The sequence below is a fragment of the Plectrocnemia conspersa genome, unplaced genomic scaffold (genome assembly GCF_051122295.1).
Source record: "Plectrocnemia conspersa isolate PC_06_02 unplaced genomic scaffold, ASM5112229v1 ptg000001l, whole genome shotgun sequence".
In the NCBI taxonomy this organism is placed as follows: domain Eukaryota; kingdom Metazoa; phylum Arthropoda; class Insecta; order Trichoptera; family Polycentropodidae; genus Plectrocnemia; species Plectrocnemia conspersa.
The window spans coordinates 25,902,156-25,921,558 of record NW_028277165.1 but is presented as its reverse complement, the minus strand read 5'-3'; the positions used below and the strand labels follow the sequence as shown (position 1 = coordinate 25,921,558).

The window sequence follows — 19,403 nt, the reverse complement described above, 5'->3', positions numbered from 1 at the left end:
ATGATGATTGCTCAGAATTATAAATATATAATGATCACTAACATTCATCTCCAAAACACAATAGAAATTGATATGTGACTATGAGATTCGAACTCAATGCTTTTAGGTATTAGTCAGCAACCTTTACCACTGGTTATGCTTTATGCTTGTTAATTATACACGGAGAAAGAATGCCAGCGATCGTCAATAGCTCATTTACAACTAATAAAATTTAAAAGACTAGTGAAAAACATAAGGCAATGGAGGAACTTGCTTGTTTAGGAGTGCATGACCAAAATTAATAAATTCCCATTAACTAATCGCGCAATTTTAAAAAAGTCTGCTCAATAAAAAGCAGAGGAAAGATCTCATGTATAAGTGTAAACAAAGTGATATACTTATGCTTCGTAATAAATCACACAAAGGTGATTTTATATATTTCATTAGTTTATGTAGATATATACCTATAAGTTATAAGTATATATCTACATACACCAATGAAATATTTGATACTATTAAAATTGATAATGTTGGGATTTAAGAATTTTATTAAGTTTGAAATAAAAAGTTGATACAATTTATTTAAAAAAAATATATTTATAAACGTTTTCATCATTTTCTAATAAAATTAAATAGGAATACAAATTTATTATCTTTGGCGCACTCATTTTTGTCCTGATTTCGAGGTCATTTGCGATACTTTTTAATTTCATCACTTTCGTTTGGTCTGCATCAATATTAGCTAGTCGGATTGGAGAATGCGCTTCTCTACCCGTCGAATAGAGCATAAATAACCTAAAACAGGATGAGCTGTCATTCGCTCGAATGTCTATACTGTCGAAATTGTGGCCATGAGCAAATAAAGAAATATATAATCATTACAACGCAATTGAAATAAACAATTCATTTTATGCCGTTTATATGTTTCAGGTCCATTTTTATTTAAAATTATATCGTAAATATGTAAAATTGCATTTTAAATATAAAGTGAATTAATTAATAATTAATTTGTAAAAACATATAAAAGCTAGGAGTAAAAATATATCACATATTATTAGTAAAATAAAAAAAACACAAGACAAGATAAACAATAAGCACACGCGATACCTACAGATAGAACAAGAGGAAAATTTATGGGTGTTGTACTAGTTTCAGAAGTGATTTTCTATATCTGCATGACGTTTTCGGCATACGTGACCTTATCCAGTGGCAGATTTATTTTATGCAGGGGAGGCGCTCGCCACAAGGCCTCGCTCGACGGGTATTTTTCTTGGTTCTATTCTTTTTGAAGTCGCTGGGATGATAGAAGATTCAATAGTTAACGAGAGTGTTGATCTGTTTGCGATAGCTGGCCATACACACTCGGGCACATCAATCGTGTCTGGTGAGAAAAGACACAGATTAGTCTGTCCGTCGTCTATCTGCTGTCCGTGCTCAAAACGAACGGATTGGAAAGTCAGGCAGATCTGAGCACTCGCACCCGATGGTGAAGTGTTTTTTTATTATTAAAATGTGTCCCTTTAGTGATTTTATGACCCGGGCCATTTTCGCTTGCATTTATAACGGCGGTAACTTTGGTGCAAATTATTGCGCCAATTTATTAATTAGTTACCGCCATCGGTAAACGTCTAAAATAAGATTTTGATAAAGTTTTTTTAGGAACGGTGATGGTGACGGGTGGCAATCATACACAGATAGAGCCGCTGCAGTAATGTTTTATTGACGGTTACAGTTGTTTACATTGTTACAAAGGGGCGCGCGCGCGACGGCACGCGTCCGAATCCTATCAAGCTTGCCGGTGAAGAGAAATATTTGTCACGCCAGTGCTACTCAAGTGCTGACCAGTTTTGGCCATAACAAATCTAAATCAGCCCCCATATTTTATTATTTTATGACAAATTTTTGCTCTTTTGAAAGAGACATCAGACAACCGTTTCAAATGGACGAGAAAATAAGACGTATGTCCGAGTTCAGACAGTTTGCGTGTGTGGCAAAGCTCGGACAGATCTGTCCTTTTATCCGTCGAACATATCTGTGCGTGTATACTTAGCAAATGTACAAAAAAATCTACACCGTTACTGTATGCACGGACTATTTGATTACTGTTGATCTCTTTTACAGAAATAAAGAGTTCATTATTACCTCTTACTACTGTATCCAGTGATCCAAGATTTAATTAACGTTATTTACGCACTGACTGTTGCGCCTTGAGTGTCGAGTGGATCCGTCAAATTGTGTCGATGTTAACGTTGACCAGTCCGTCACCGCGGTCGACGATTACTTCGCAAGACCGTCAACTATAGCTAGGCAAATGACTTTTGGCAGTGTTTTGCGTGTCGTTTGTGAGACGGGGTATGCATCTCAAACATGCGCATGCAATGCTAAGCGTCTCTAGTGGAGAGGGTTCAAATCAGTGGGAAGAGCGGAATGCCGCATTCAGCATAATATGATTAAAAAATGTATATTGAAAATTATAAATCGTAATAATTTATTTTATAAAATATTGGATTTAAATAAAACAATATTTTTAGGGAATATGTGATTAAAGTTCTATAAATTGGAATTTGCGAATAACAATATGCTCGGTACCTTCATATACAGTGGCGGATGAAGCTTTTCGGAGGCCCCAAAAAGCAACATAAGTTGGGTTATATGTATGTAAACAGAGGCGGCCGATGAAACGTTGTTTCTCGGTCGCACGATCGCAAAACATCGTGCTCATGCGTGCGTGCGATAGAGTAAGAGAGGTGGGGCCCGAGACAACGTTTCACCGGCCGCCTCTATGTGTATTTTTATGAAAATTTGTAATAATTTTGTGATCTATTTCGTTCATTTATAAACTGTAATGTAATTGTATCTGAAAAATAACGGAATTTTAAGACCGTATTAAGGTTGAGCAGCTGAAAATTAACTATATGTTTAAATAAGGAAAAAATTGTCATGTAAGGTAATGTAAATATCATAAATGCAAATATCCACATAGTTTCATAAATTCATTAGATAAATATTTCATACAAATATATACATACATATGTATATAAAAATATTTTTTTTAGCATATTTTTTTGAGGGCCTAGTGAGGTTTCTTAAAACTTTTGAGGCTCCAAACGCGCGTTTATTTCGTAGTATGGATGATTCGCCTATTCGTCTAGTAAATTTATATTTCCAAATTAAATATAATTACATTAAAAACAACATCAATAATTACTAAAAACACGGTTGTTCAAATAATTCTTTTAATGTACGAAAATCGACATATAAGTTTCCTCAATGCGAACATAATAGTATTTTGTCTTGCATTGGCGTCTATGCATTGTGCAACCTAATTTGGCACTTAAGATTCCTGCCCTCGTTTTTGATGACAAAAGCTTCATCCGTTCTTTATTCCGCGAGTTGTCGTCTGTCGACCATCGGTAAAGTAACATTATCGGTAGGTTGGTGCAGTCCGAAGCCGCGCTAGGTGCGTTTGTGATAGTTTTTAGCGCAGTTATGACGGCTATACTACACGTTAATGCCTGTGCTCTTCGAATTATACGGAAATTTTTGCTTATGTAGAATAACCTTATACGATATGTTCTCTTCGAACGACTCAAACGGACATTTTTTTATTACGATTGCACAATGATACGATCGGGTCGTTTTCGTCGGTGGCTTGTGATGCAAAATTACTTCTGGTCTATTTCGTTTCTTCTGTTTTACGATTTTATTTTCGAAAATAAATAAAGTTCCGGATAATCTAGTGGATTACATATCTCTTGGTTTTTTAAAACTCGCAATAGACTAAATTATTTTGCGAAATCTAGTTGAAGAAACATAAGAAGATATCGATTTCCATACGAGACTTGGAGGTAAAGAGAATTTTTATATCTTTTTTAATTTTTATATTTTCATATTTTTAATTTGTTCTTTATTATACAGTTCGTACGACGAACGTCGTAGATACCTATGCGTGTCGGTAGTTTCGAGAGAGCGCAAATATTTTGCAATAAAATATGCGCTCGTTAGATGAAATCGAGTTTACACCCTTCAACCACCTTTTCGTACTCGCTTTTTTTCAAATCTGTCGTCAGAACCAACACCGAGTAAATAGCATCGCAATATGTATAAGATTACATAAAATATAAATTGAAATAGACAGAGATGTGGATAAAATTTGGTAAACGTGGCACTGACGCTCCTCCGTTTTGCCTCGGCTATTTTAAATCGGACAGATCGACGAAAAGAGCGCGCTGAACGCTTTTGCGTTTCGCTAGATGCATAAATATTTACGATAAGTTCATTTTTAATACGCGCTGTTTGGCCTCAGCGCAACGCGTCGCGGGCCGCTTTTGTCTATGGTTGTGCAAGTTTTAGCCGAAAAACAAGCGAGAGAGGTCGGTCGGACCTAAAACGGCGAAGAGCGCCTCCGCGCGGCTTTCTCGCGTTTCTACCGCTCGGCCGAGAGCAAAGGCTCCCGGGGGCCTCTCGCGAAGTCGCCCCCTTCGCGACCGCGACGACGAGGCGGGCGAAAAGGGCTCGTCGAGACGCCCTCGGCATCGCTGCGCGTCCGCGGTGTCGTCGGAAGCCGGAAGCGCCGAAGCGCCGTCGGCGAGGGCTGAAGAGTCGCTTCGCGCGCCCCGCGGTCGGCGGCGCCATGGCCGCGCGCGCCCCCGCCTCCGCCTCGGCACAACCGCTCGGGGAAGGCGCCTCTCGCCCCGGGAGCGCTCCCCGCGTCCCCCGCGCCCCGCGCTAGCCTTCTGCCCGTCGACGCCAGCGCGCGCCCCTCCCGGCGAGTGCCGTCTCGCGTCGCGCCCGGCGCCCCGCGCCACCGCCATGTTGTCTATTTTCGACTAGCCGCGTCCCTCGCTTCGCAGCGCCCGGAAGATGAAAATACGAGCGCCATGTTCGCTCGCGAAGAAAGCTACTCCGAAATTCGGCCGGTGAGTCTCCGACCCCGCCTCCGTCCCCGCCCGCCTACCGCGTTTACTGACTCGGCTGTTTGCAGGATCCCGAGGTGTTCGAGGGAACTCCGCGGCGACGCCTAGACCCCCGGAGGATCGCCGAGATGCTGTCCGGCGGCGAGCCGAGCGCCGAGCCCGACTCGAGCGTCGGCCGCCGCGAGTTCGAGCCCCCGCCGGTCGCCCGCCGGCCCCTCCGCCCCCCGGAGAGGGCGATCGAGCGGGCGACCGATCTGTCTTGCGCCGAGTCCGTCGAGCCCGAGGACGACGACGGACTCGATAGCTACTCGCGCCGCGCCTTCCGCCCCCGTAGGCCGCCCGTCGTCGTCCTTCCGCCGACCCCCTCGCTCCCGAGCGCCCTCGCTCTCGATGGCGAATTTCGGACGATGAGCGGCTGCGGCATCGGCTTCGGCGCGGCCTTCGGAAAGCAGACGAATCCCAATATTGCGAACACTAAGTTTCGCCCCGCCGGCAGGCCGACCGCGGAGCGCCCTCCCGGCTCGCCCTCCTGCCTCGCCAGGGCGCTCCCCGGCCGGAAGATCTCTCTCCAGTCGGCGGCGAAGCCCGTCAAGACGGCTCCCGTGTCCAACGTGGTCTACGGCGACCGGTCGCGGGCCGCGACGCCCGTCAAGATAATTCAGCCGGGCCGCGGCGCGATTCCCTTCAGAGCCGGAGTCTCCGCCAAGAGTTGGTCACAGTCGTCCTCCGACGCGATCGTCAAACCGTTCGCCAAGAACGCGATAAACGTTCACAAGATCTCCAAAGCGACGCACCTCTCCAGCGCCTCTATAGTCACCTTCGAGACGTCCCATTTCGACTCGAGGCAACTCGGAAACCGCCAGATTGGCAACTATGCGGGAACCGAAAACAACAATTTATCGTACGCGCAGTCCAACAAGGACATCACCGCGCAGATTCTCAAGCACTTGGCCCCGGTGGTTCAACAGATCCCCGGGGCGAGCGTCAAGCGTCCGCCGGCGCCTCACCGCCGGACTTCTTTCGAGGCGAATGCGCCCAAGAAGTGCGATCAGAGGCGTCAAATTCAGTAAGTACACTGTCGTCTCAAGCTGTCGCTCGCCAGCGTGCTTTCTAACATTCGTCTCTCTCTTTCAGCGGAGATCCTAACACGACTTCGAGCAGCGACGACGTCGGAGCAGACGACCGACCCGCCTCGGCGCCCGAGTCTCGACCCTTTCGCTACCGCCACGGCCTCCAGTCGATCATGTTGGACCACACCTATGCCGTGTCCACTAAGACGGTGTCCGATCCGACGGCGAACGGCACCGGACCACCCGTCGGCGACCCGGCGCCGTCGTCGCCTTCCGGGGGAATCATCCCGCCGCTTATCGCCCCCGTCGAGATCGCGACTCTGAAGGTCGATTCGCCGCCTGTCGACGTCGCCGTCTCGACTCGGATGGCGGTGCCCGCTCCCAGTTTCGATGAGCGCTCGGTCGCGCCTGTCTCGACGGGCTACCGATACGACGCCTCCCGAAACGACGAAGAGGACACGGCGTCCGTCGCCTCGTCTGCGGACGACGATGTGGCTGATGGGCGCCACGACAGCGATACCGAAACCGCGCCAGAGGGAGAGGAGGAAGGCAAGACCAGATGCGTGTGCGAGTTCACGCACGACGACGGATACATGATATGCTGCGACAGGTGCGGAGAGTGGCAGCACGTAGACTGCATGGGCATCGACAGGCAAAACATCCCCGACGACTACATGTGTGACAGATGCCAGCCCAGATCGATAGACCGCAAGAGGGCTCGCTCCGTTCAGATTCGCAAGAGGGAGGAGCTCACCGGCGTCGGATCGTCGGGGAGCGACTCGTCATCGGGAGCGTCCGCCGTCGACCGCGGGAGCAAGCAGACGGTCGCCGGGATCGGAGCCGGCTCCAACAGAAAGAGACCTCTCACCGTCACTACCTACAGCAACACCGTCGGCGGGGTGAGCAGGACGGTCCCTTCTTCCGGTTTTTCGCCTCCCCGTGCTGCCGACTCCGCGCAACCCCAGCCCAAAAGGGGACCGAAGAGACCTCGCAAAGTCGACAACGGCAGAAAAGGACCCAAGCGAAGAATTCCAGAAAAGAGAAAGAGAAAGAGCGGCGAGCTGTCCAATTATCGCGCCAAATTTTGTTCGCCCTCTTCCAACAGAGCGAACCAATGGACCGAGACTTACGAATCTGCTATGACGAATCACTACAGTCCCGAGTTGAGGGCGAAAATCGCCCGCTACTGCAGCAACGGAGGGGTCGGACACGGCAATTCCGGCATGGCGCTGACCGTGCACTCGTGCACCACCGTCCCGCACGCCGGGGGCAAAATACTCATAGCGACCGCCGACATGAAGGAGAACACTCCCGTCATCGAGCTCAGAGGAAAATACATGCTGTCAACGCAGCACAAACCGTCGCCCCAGGCTTCGGGCAGAGTCGGGAGCCAGAGGCCGGGACCGTTTCTGTTCTTTTACCGTCTCCCTGGAGATTCTGCTCAGATATGCATCGACACAAGGACTTACGGTAACGAAGCCCGATTCGTACGTCGCTCTTGCAAGCCCAATGCAGAGCTACGACACTGCATCGTCAAAGGCGCCCTGCACGTCTACCTCGTCACCGTGGCCCCTGTCCAGTCCAACACCGAGATCAGTATAAGACACGAGACTGCCGGCGGTTCGCGACCCTGCGCCTGCGGAAATCCCAAACGCTGCGAGCGAAACTCGCCCGCTTCTCCCGTCTCGCTCGGCAACGACGGACCGGCGACGGACGGCGCCGACGAGAGGAAAGGACGCGCCCGTCTCGCCAGCTCCTCGTCCGTCGTAGACTCGTTCTCACCGACAGTCAAATACGAAGATGACTACAAAACGGAAGACCGCGATGCGGACTTCAAGACTGCAGCAGAGTCTGAACCGGACGTTGTAAAGAGTGAAATCTGCGAAAGTAAACCTCTAGACGCGATCGAAGAACGCGCGATGACCGAGATCGAACCCGTCGAGCCGTCATCTCCCGTCGCGCAGGAGCCCGAGGAAGAAGTAAAGGTTGTCGAAGTCAAGTTAGAGAACGACCTTTCTGAAGACGAGCCTCTGAAACCTAAGGCGAAAGACGAAAACTCGGTCGACGGCGATGTTCCTGCTAAAGAGTGCGTCGTCGCCGAACTGACTCCCGTCGAAGCGAAAGAAGAAGAAGACGAAGAAGAGTCGACTCCGAACTCGATCGAGTCCAAGAGCATTGCGCATGGGGTGACGAAGAGCAAGTCGTCCTCGGCGGTCAGAGAGAAGGATGAAAAACCGAGGAGGACGATTGGTTCCAGGCGGTCCTCTGTCCAACCCGCGCGAACCACAAGAGCGTCGTCAGCTGTCCGCGCTGGCGAATCCGCAGACGAGAAGAGCGACAACCAGAGCGACTCGAAAGGAAGCCACGCGCCCAAAGATAAAAAGAAGATGGTATTTTTTTTTATTCGTATTTTAATTATTGGGTCGAATTTTGTCGATAGATTGACACTTGACTGTTTTCAGACTCGCGAAGAGAGAAAGATGGAAGCCATCATGAAGGCATTCGAAAGAATGGAGAAAGCCGAGCTGAGGAAGCAAGAGAACAAAGACCGACAGACCAGACGACGGGAGTCCGACCCGCAGCAACCCAACTGCGACTCGAAAGATCAACTGAACGACGAGGACGATTCGACTGACCGTTCGAGCGTCAAGAGAAGGAGAAGGTTGGTCGTTTTTATAAATATCGAAATTTCCATTTTTTTCGTTTATCATATGTTGTTTTTCAAAATCTCAGAAAAAAGGGGAGGACAAGATCCACCAGTAACAATCATCAGTCTGGCAGGAACAGAAACAGACTGAACTCCGTCGACAGCGATATGGTCACTTCCGGCGAAGAGAGCGTCTCTCTTCTTTCTCCTCCGCTGCCGCATCGCGCGTCTTCAATCGAGAATTATTCCGACGTTCGGATCGACTCTTCGGAAACTTCCAACTTCCACGACGACGTCGATACGATTCGACTTCAACGATCCGTCACGGTGAGTTATTTTCGAACGGCGCTGTTTTAATTTGCATCGCATGTTTTAATATTTCTGTCATTGCAGCGACTGAACATGGGATTGAGTTCTGCATGTTTGCTGGTGGAAGCGGCCGTCGGACCGCTGGAATCCACATTCAAATTTCCCAAGACGAAAAAAGACATGATGAATGAATGGTTGAGCAAGTCGCCGGAGCAGACTGCGCCATACGATACGAATCACGCCATGGAATACTCCAACGCGTCCGACAACAACAACACTTCCGCGTTGACCGGGAAGACGACGTATGCTGGCGAAAAGTTTGAAAATCTCATGAAAGCCGCCAACACCATGATAGGAAACTTCAGCGGCGCCGCAATCGGCGCGGAATTGATGCCGGAGAAACGTTACACAAGGGAACCGTTCCGATCCGATAAGCCGGTTCCGACGTACGACTCGGCAGATTCGCCTCTTCCGAGTCCCACCGAAGTTTCACCGGCCGCCAAAAGTATGAAAATAGATCTGGACGTCAACAGAGATGAAAAAAAAATACCCAAACGATACAGAAAGGGACTGAAGAGTGTCATCGAAGAGTTTACCAACAAGCGAGCGCTTCGGAGCAACGCGGCCGTCGATAACGTTTTTTACGCGGACCCCGTCTCTGAAGGCAACGCCACCCCTCCTCCGGACGGCTCTTTCGCAATCCCCTCCGAGGTGCAAGAGATCACGACTGCGCCGAAGCCGCCGCAGCACAGCGCTAAGAAACGATGGTTACGACAGGCCATCAGCGAAGAGAGCGATTCGCCTACGGCCGGTGAGTGTCTTTATTTTACCTCTTAGATTAATCCGGATATATAAACGTGTACGTTCAATTACAGAATCACCTCCCAACGAAATGGTCACTCCCTTGAAGAAGAGGCGCTTAGCTCGGGAGTCGCTCTCTTTGGAACGGCCCTTCGCAATCGTGAGTGTGCGTTGTTTTTTTAATAATTGCGAGAATCTCGAGGAATTTTCGTATTGATCGATTCGAATACGCTTTCAGATCGAAGAATCCAATTTGACCCCGACCCCGACTGCGAATATCGAAAACCCCCCACAATTCGCTAAATCTACGGAAGACGACTCTGAGCGCGAGACGTTGCCAAAATTATCGGAGAGTCGAGACGAAGAGAGTCCTTTCGACTCGTCAGCTGCGATTCTTAAATGCGATACGCCCGTTGAACAAGTCGTAGAAACGAATGCGGAGATAGAAGCGTCGTGCAAAGAAACGTCGCAAATTGTAGTAGGTGAAAAGGATACTACGAGTGTGATGGAAAAATCTGATAGTATTATAGAAACGTCAGATTCTGTTAAAGACGACAGTCTTAAAATATCCACTGCGGATAATTCTCTATCTTCTAATTTAGAATTAAACATTTACGACACGTCGAACGACAAAGATATGAATAGTTTTTCCGTTTTGAAAGACAACTCCCGAGACATTTCCAGTTTTGAAAAATCGCCTTGCAAGAGCGAGTCGGCGAGCAACGTCAATTCGACTGAAACTAGCGGAAATTCCTCGCCCGTATTGGACGACATTGACGATATCAAGAAAAAGATTCACACGTTTCACACCGAAAACATTCAGATTCTCAAAATTCGAAATAAAAAACAGCCCAAAGAGAAAAGAAAGAAGGTGAATTTAAATTTTGATCTGTGCGTTTTGGCCGATCAGACCGTCGGCGTGAAACTAAAATCCGAGAACGATGCGTCAGAAGATGACTGCGACGCTAAATTCAAATCGGAAATTGGCAAGGATTCCGAAGAGAGGTCCCCGGTTGCGAATCTCCACGTCGAGGCGACGCATTCGGATAGTTCCAATTTGTCGGAATCTAACGTCGCCGTGAATTCTTGTCGGTCCGATTCGTCCAAAAAGAACGAAACCATCAGCAAGGGTTTCATGTGCACTCCGCTCTTCACCGGCGAATCGAACTCTTCCAATGCGCAAATGCCCGATTTGAACGTAATCAAGAACGCGATCGACATGACCACTAGTCTGGAGATAAACATCAAGAGTGGCAATCTTTTGAATAAAATCGACGAGTACAAAAACGTCCAAGAGATTCTCAGTCGGGTCAAACAGATGGATTCGCACAACAGCGTGTTGCTGTCCGGCGTTTTGAGAGACTCGAATCATTCAATGAACATTGATAACGCGTTCTCCCCCAGCAAGGCCAATACGTGGAGGGTGAACGATCCTAGATTGAATCCACCTCCTGTCGAAAAACCCAAACCGGTGCGACGAAAGGTGAGTCCTTAAATTTAGTGTCGATTTCTAATTATCGATATACTGAACGAGTTGTATCTTCATCGACATTATCGGGGTATGTTTATGCCCAGTTCGTTATAAAATATAAAAGTTATTAACCCTTGGGTCTTCTCGGCAAACTGCTCATTTGTGTCGTCTTCGATATATACGGCTTGCAATTCATTTGTGCTGTCTTCGATACTTATCCTTTGTTTCACTAATGTTGATCGTGTATAGTTTTGAAGCATGAAATAATATGTGCTATCGAATGTGGGAATATTCTGCTAATTCAAAATTAAATAGTGGGAAACCTATGGATTAGAGGCGTGTTGTGTGTTTCGATTCAATACAACTCTTAATTTTTTGATAAATGTACATAATATGACTTGGCAAGTGACTTGTTTTTTCTGTCTACTATAATATGACTTGACAAATCATCCCTTTTCAAATCATTACATGATTTACAGCTGAATATATAATATAGTATAATAAAACCCAATATATGTTTATGTAAAATTTTTGAGGTTTTTTGACTAAATATGCAGAAATGTGAAGCAAATAGACATTTTACCTTTTCTTTTCAAGTAAAGTAATTTTGAATTTCCTTTATTATTCTAGCCATAAAAAAGTTTTGCCAAACTTATATAAATGAAAACAATAATTCAGAGTTCTGTCTCATGATGAGTTACAAACATTTAATAAATACATCCCTAATACCGCAATTCTTTTTTTAAATTTAGTATGTGTGAAGATTTTTGTTTTGTTTTATTCGAAATATTGATTTTAGATATATATGAAACATAATTTTAAATAAAACTGTAACTAATTCTATGTATATATTAACATCCTATTTTAATGATATCGGTTAGTATAAGTTCTCTTCATGTTAATGAAAATAGTTGTCAGTTTGCTCATGTGTACGGTTGCTAGTTTTCTGTATGCTTTCAGCAGATGTAAATTAAAACCAGTCAACTTATGTAAATTCAGCAATAACACTTACGTTATTAGATTGACTTTATTTATTTGCTTTCAAGTATTTATCTTTCTAAATGTGCTGTTTCTTTTTATTTATTAAGAAATTACAATGAGAGATTTAGGAATGCTGGATTTACATCTCGGTACTAGAATGACTACGCATCTACGCCGCAAAATATCGATCAAGTGAGATAGCACGGACAGAATTTTTTTATTTATCGAGTTATTTTATTATTATGTTTTAATTTTTTCCAGAGAAGCTTAAAAACGATACCGGTGTAATCTCAGGAGAATTAATAAGCCTACATGGCGATGCTTTTCGCTCTCCCCGATAGCTTACGTCCAAAATCGAGACACAACTCGCTAGGTGTTGCGTCTGTGGACATCCTCAGCTTCCTTTCGCGCCTCATGGGTTGCAAGACAAAGAAACTTGAAAGAAGTCGGACTATATATGCTATGAAAAACTATTACATATAATACTGTTATTCGAGCACTTATGACCACCGATGAGCCGGCAAGTTTTACCTTTAGTTTATTTCGAACTGAGCATAAATATACGAATAGTTGACCGGGTATATGCTCTGCGAGATACGCTCCATGTCTATGGATAGATTCGAATCGACTGGTGTTGTGTTTTTTTTTGCAGTATATATTAAAAGCAATATTGTCTTTTAGTTATCCATCACCGAGTATCGCCGCCGGCATAGTATGTTATCTAGCACTTCCGGCGATCAGGACGGCGCTTCGGACGGCGCCTGCTCTACAACGCAGCCGTCCAGCAGCGTCAGTAGTAATTCGTCAGATTCTGTATTAAGTTTGTCCATCGGCGAAAAACCCAGTGATATATGTAGAATTAGCGAAAGTTCTATTATAGAATCTATCAACGAATCGGTTTCCGTTAAAGGTGAGTTGAAATGATAAATTTTTTATGTTAAAAGTTAGATTCCTTGTAATTAGACGGTTAATGTTAAAATATTATCAGTCCTTGTACAACGTACTCCATCTACAACTCTATTAAGAAAATCTAAGACAGGAACGAACTTAACAGTAATCCTGTTCCTTTTCTCACAAAACAAATTACAGAATTTTGCTAAATTTTTGGTGCATGTTACAAGTTAAGCTACTGTTGTGCCTTTGTGTTGCATGTCAGATTCATTCTGTCGACTATCAGCTTTTCTTCAAACTAGTTGTAACATTGCTGCCTATTTATAGAACAATAGAGTAGTAGTACTTACTTTTTATCGCATTTTTGAGGTTCTTATTTGACTTACCCTCATATTAAAGCGAAGCTTTCTAACTTCAATTATTAAGACGTATGTAAGATGTTTTATTTATAGTAATTGTAAAGATTTTATTACCAAAATTTAGTTCAACGTTGAAGACACAATATTATTTTTATATTTAATTTCCAATATGTAGGTAAGATAGTATTTATATTCTATTATTTTTTGGTTTAGCTTTGTTTTATTTTAAGATCTAAAAATTAGGACAAGAGTACTTTTTGTAGGACAAATCAATTTTTTATCTAATCAAAAACGAATGTTATGTGAACTTTACCTGATTGTAATGCATTTATATTCTGTTGCAGATGAGCATTTAGAAATGAACTTCTCGTGTTTAGCCGACAAGCCTCCGCCGCCGGTCCAGTTTGAGAAGATGGTTCAGAGCGACGGCGATCCCGTCCGGACCCCGTCTCCGAACGCTAACGTTGCGTCCGACGATGTGTCTTCACAAATTAAAGTAACGAGATAAGGGTGTTAAAACTCGTTCGGCAGAAAGTGTTCTGTGATTAATGTAAACGTAGAATAATTTACCAAGTGCAAAGCGGAGAAGCGACGCGTTTCATTCACACTCGGGTGTAATCTTTTATTCTTCGACGAGGGTAAAAGTGTGTTGTAAACTTTCGATAAAACTGTGATCCCGCATACAAATTTAACGATTTTAAAGAGAGATGATTTTATTTTACATTTTACGACACGTAAGATAGAGTTAGTTTGTATATGTATATTTTTTATATATGTAATAATTGTAAATGTACACGCTAGGATGAAGCCAGGATAAAGTATCGAAAACCTCCGCAGGGGAACTCCGACACGAGCACGCCCCCCACGGACGCTAGAATGTGTAATATATATCGTGTAACTTCTTGAGTTCATAAGAAGATTAATTGTTTATTTATACATAAATATAAAGGAATATATGAATTTTCGTTTTTGACTGTATATGATGAATATGAAGTTTTTTAATTGACTAAAACATTTACTTTACGGTCATCATTGTGACATTCATTTACTTTTTTAAACCGATATAATAAGATATGTAGTTTTTTATCGCAATAAGTGTGAAGGATCCCTCGATCCCGATTATGATTTGTATGTATATATATATATATATATATGATAAATGTATAGTTGCATAAGCGGCGAGAGCGTACAGAGGGCGACTTTTATAAGAGTGATTGTGTATATTAACGAGTTTATTAACGATAAAAGAATTTAAAGCGGTCGCAAGTTGTGCGTGTATTGTGCATCACACGCATACATTCTCATATATTATGTTTAGCTTTTTTTTTAAAAAATCTGCAAGTACAAATTGACTTTTTTATTTTGTGTATATATGAAGTGTATATATTATATTTTTTTTATATGTATAAGTAACGCTATTATACGTGTAAATTATGTTTAAATGTTATATTCATTTTAGAATATGTTGTCTTGACTTTTTATTTTATTTAATATTTCATTAGATGCCAGTTAAATACGATGCAGTAAATAAACGTTAGTAGTTATTTCTCGTCAAAAACGTCTGCATATCGAGGAAAAAATGATTATATATATATATATATATTGTATAGCTGGTAATGTTTCTGATACTTCATTCGTTCAATGTGGGATGTTCGATGATCATTTTTATTTATATACTAAACATCGCCTATGAATTCCAAGATATTACTAAAAAAAATAATGCGAATGGAATACATTTATTTGATTAAAATATTTTTTTGTCGAGTATGATCAGATTTTTTTTTTAGAGATAATATGTTGTATATCATTTTTTTATTTTGAAATATTAATAAAAAAAAAGAAAAATTGATACATTGAATGATTTAGCATTTGCATTCCACCCTTATTTATTTACGTTTTAATTATTATTAATGATTAAATGCATACGAGCCAATTTTTTTTAACATGCATGTATTTATTTGCTTTAATTTTTCTTCACTATAGTGCAATTTATTTTTTTAAACGAATAATATTTTCACATAACTTTTTAAAGTGATGTCATTTTTGCATTAAAAATATTTTAATATAATATATTTACAAATGTGTAGATATCGATTGTTTTTGATGACAAACTTCGGTTGTATGTATATATTGAGTCGACTGTAAATGATATTGATGAAAATTATGGATTTTTTAATTTATGTTTACAGCGGAAGCATTGTATTTATAACGTTTTATATACATATATGTATATAACATACGTCGAATGCAAAAATACGAAGTATATTTGTATAAATGAGTATATAGTTGCGGAGTATTTCAGACTCAGTGATTCATTTTTATTTTCTACTTTAAGATTATCTCAAAACTCTGTGATATTATAACATGTGATGGTTTTACTCATAATGGCTATGTATTTTTTGTTTCAATTTAGTATTATGTATATATGCGTCGTATATACAGCTCCATGAGCACAGGCGATTCCAGTGATTTGTGTTGTAACATTTTTCTCTTTAACTTTTCATTTTAGTTTTGTTCGTATAGAAAAGATTTTATATACATATATGTATATTATATTTTTATGTTCGGAGTGCAATAATATTGACTTTTGGAGCAAAGCTTTAACAAATTGCACCGATATGTTACCGACATCACAATTTCCACGACTATATCTCAAGTGAAGATTAAGATTTTGGTTGTTTATAGCACTGTTCTTTATTAATTAAATCGACTGGGAAATATTGATGCGCATACATGTGTGTATATTTGTGTAATATGTAATTTTTCTCAAAACGTTTTCGATCGCGTCGAGTCGGTGGTGGGATGTGCCAATTGTGGATTCTTTTGCGCCATTCGGTTAAGTTATTTTTCATTTTTTTTATATCTACTTTATTTTTTGAAGTCATTTTTACAAATCCCATTTTAATGTTTCTACCGACCTTCGATTTAAAAACGCTTTATGGTATGATGATTTGATATATTATAAGATTTTTTATGAATTAAATTAATTATATTTATTACGCAATCTACACATATGTACCTATATATATTTTTTTTGAAATATTACCAGCTATTGATAATGCATTAAAGGCAACATATGGATTACAGAATTTTATGTAAAGAGTTATATATGTATACATAAAACACATCTTTTGAGTCTACTTTGTAAATATATTATGATTGTCTAGATTTTCTGTATTGCGGAGCTGGGGCGTCTATATATATTATTAAAATATATATATATACATATATATATACCTGTGAAGATAGAAATGTAATATTTATCGTTATAATAGTAAATGTGAATTAATACTGACTGGTTGTGGTCTTTGCGTATATTATTGTATAAATGAATTTAATTCTTTTTTCATCGTTTTTGGCCTATTTGTAAAATTTTCTATGGTTAAGTGTCACCGTGATCCTTACCCTTCTCCCGCCCCTCGTACCCAGTACGTCAGCAGCTCAACGCATAGGTGTTTATGTATAATTTAAAAAAAAACAGTTTAGATAGAAATTATTATACATATGTAATATAAGTTTTATGGAAAGTAGAAGTTTATTGTGTATAAATAGAATATATGATGGCATCACATTAAATGTCAAAAATAAGTGTTTGAGTATATTTTATTAATTAAAAATCATTTATGAAATAGTCCCATTGTTTCGTTTCAACTCCCGAAGATACAAACGAAATATCCTAGAGAAATTTATATATCTCATAAAATGCAGTAGTAATGTAAACGAAACAAATAAAAATTTCCTTGCTAATAATAAAATGCCTTACTTCCCTAATCCTGTTTTTACTTCTAGAAAACGATTCAAATTATAATAGTTCAAACTACATTTTGCCAGTCAAAAAGTAAACGGATAATCCTCTGTAATGCACTACAATTTCTTATTGCCTATTCCAAAGTGAGAAAAGCTTCTCATAATAGAATGCTAGTGTTGCTGAATATCGTAATGTTTTTTCTCAGTTGGCCGTGTTTAAGAATGTGTGGTACACATTTATATAAAAAACTTCACTGCTGGCTGAAACAAGGGCTGTCTACTAAAAATATTTTGTTGTACGTATATGAAATCAATTGAATATGGAAATTACAAATAATATTTAAAAAAAATTGAGAATTGAAACCATATTTTTAAATTTTGACCGAAAAGACTAAATATTGTTAGCTTTGTTCAAAGTCAAAGTAGGTGGTGCTGACAAATATTAAATATGGATTGGAAAACAAAAAATAATGTTTATATATCATCAGTACGTAACAATATTGGCTCTCTTAAATAAGAATGAAGCTGCTGCTCGCATACAGGATATTGTGTCGAATCTTTCGCCTAGGTTAATAGCGTCCTTTTTTACAGACGAATGTTCTAGTATGAAGTATTTATTATTATATTAATTACCGAATAGTTTAATAGAACGCAACACTGAAATATTTGTTTGCCACTGTGCTTATCTTAATTTAATTAAATACTAGATTCGATGTTTCGTCGACTGAAGGATATGTGCCGCACAACTTATATCAGTGAATCTTCTTTTCCAAATAAAGTCAGACGTTCCGTAGTAACGGGACCAATTTTGCAGTTTATTTATTTGCATTGCAGATATGAGTTTTTTATATGATTAGCGCACAATGAGACTTGATATTGTTATGATGGACCAATCATCTTTATAACATATGTAAGTTATGAATATTATTATTATCGAATAAATGAAAACAAAGAAATTGTAAAACATGTGGTTATGTGTTGTTGATTTGAAAAGTGGTTGATTTCGCTTTCTCAAATCTAGTAATATTTTTTATTGTGATTAAGATTTTTAAAGTAAAAAACAATATTTACAACATATTTATTATATATGACACTAATTATAGAAATCCTTGTAGCAAATGAAACATAAACTATAAACTGCACTAAAACGTACTAGAAAAAATATTACTCTCGTTTATTCTCTTGCAGGTATCAACGGTCGGTGCTATATTTATTTTCAAGTTTTTTGGTATTTTATATCAAGGCTGTGGAGTCGGAGTCGGAGTTGGAGTCGTGGTGTTTTGGCCGGAGTTGGAGTCGGAGTCGGAGTCGTGAAAAATGAGCGACTCCGAGCATTTTTTTAAATTATGAAATTTATGAATTTTTAATTGCGTAATAATGAATGTGTATAGCGTATGAATATTAAACGTGTAGAAAAACACCAAAAATACCTGATAAAATTAAACTTTTTTGAGTCGGAGTCGAAGTCGGAGTGGAGTCGTGTTGTTGGTAAATATCGGAATCGGAGTCGTGTTTTTTTTAACGACTCCACAGCTCTGTTTTATATAATGAATTTGGACTTGCAGATGAAAATAATTTGATATCTTTCAATTAGAGACCATAATCTAGATCAATAGTTCCCAAACTCTTTTGGCCCACGGACCCCTTTTTATACTCAAAACTTGCCCACAGACCCTGGGTGAATAACTACATAAATGCATAATAGAAAAATTACAAATTTAACTTTGACGTCTTGAATGGTAAATGGTGACATAAAAATAATTTATTAAAATTATAACTTTTGTTTTAAAATATAAAAAAAAATTAAATGACTTGGATGAACCTGATGGGATGTTATGAGTGTATTTAGTGTTTGTGAGTAGCAACCGCAAATCCCCACGAATACTAATTTCTAGTCGGTTTCTTTTTTTTGTGATGAGGCTCATAACGGCATTGAATCCACGTTATACAAAATAGGAAGACGGAAAAGCAATCAACAGCTTCTGTACAATAACCCATAATGCTGGATATAAAATTGGGATCTGTTTTTGTAACCAGAACGTTGTCGTATCCTTGTTTAAACATTGGTTTCAACTTCTAATATGTGGATAATTCAATAAGTTTCTCCTGTATTAGTATGTATTCATCTGTATTTGTGCTCTAAGTTTGACTACTTGCAAAAGGGTTCAACACCCATTTGGGAATATCCAAGTGAAGAATGTCTTCAAATCTTTGGTTAAGGTCCGAATGAAG

At 40.8% G+C, this 19,403-nt stretch overlaps 1 protein-coding gene across 3 annotated transcripts; it reads left to right on the top strand.

Moving 5' to 3' along the window:
• The first annotated feature begins 4,313 nt into the window (after positions 1 to 4,313).
• upSET (SET domain-containing protein upSET) lies at positions 4,314 to 17,017 on the top strand. Of its 3 annotated transcripts, none has more exons than XR_015809195.1 (10): positions 4,314 to 4,898; positions 4,964 to 5,961; positions 6,030 to 8,355; positions 8,428 to 8,627; positions 8,699 to 8,939; positions 9,006 to 9,732; positions 9,797 to 9,888; positions 9,961 to 11,205; positions 12,282 to 12,366; positions 12,436 to 12,676. XR_015809195.1 is itself a non-coding variant. In XM_088183648.1 (10 exons), exons 1-10 carry the CDS (start codon positions 4,860 to 4,862, stop codon positions 13,930 to 13,932), a joined length of 6,255 nt encoding a protein of 2,084 aa, XP_088039774.1. In that variant the 5' UTR covers positions 4,314 to 4,859; the 3' UTR covers positions 13,933 to 17,017. The 3 variants fall into 3 exon arrangements, 2 of the variants coding, with proteins under 2 accessions (XP_088039774.1, XP_088039769.1); XM_088183648.1 differs by lacking the exons at positions 12,282 to 12,366; positions 12,436 to 12,676 and adding exons at positions 12,856 to 13,084; positions 13,769 to 17,017 and having other exon boundaries at positions 9,797 to 9,882; XM_088183643.1 differs by lacking the exons at positions 12,282 to 12,366; positions 12,436 to 12,676 and adding exons at positions 12,856 to 13,084; positions 13,769 to 17,017.
• The last annotated feature ends 2,386 nt before the right edge of the window (positions 17,018 to 19,403 follow it).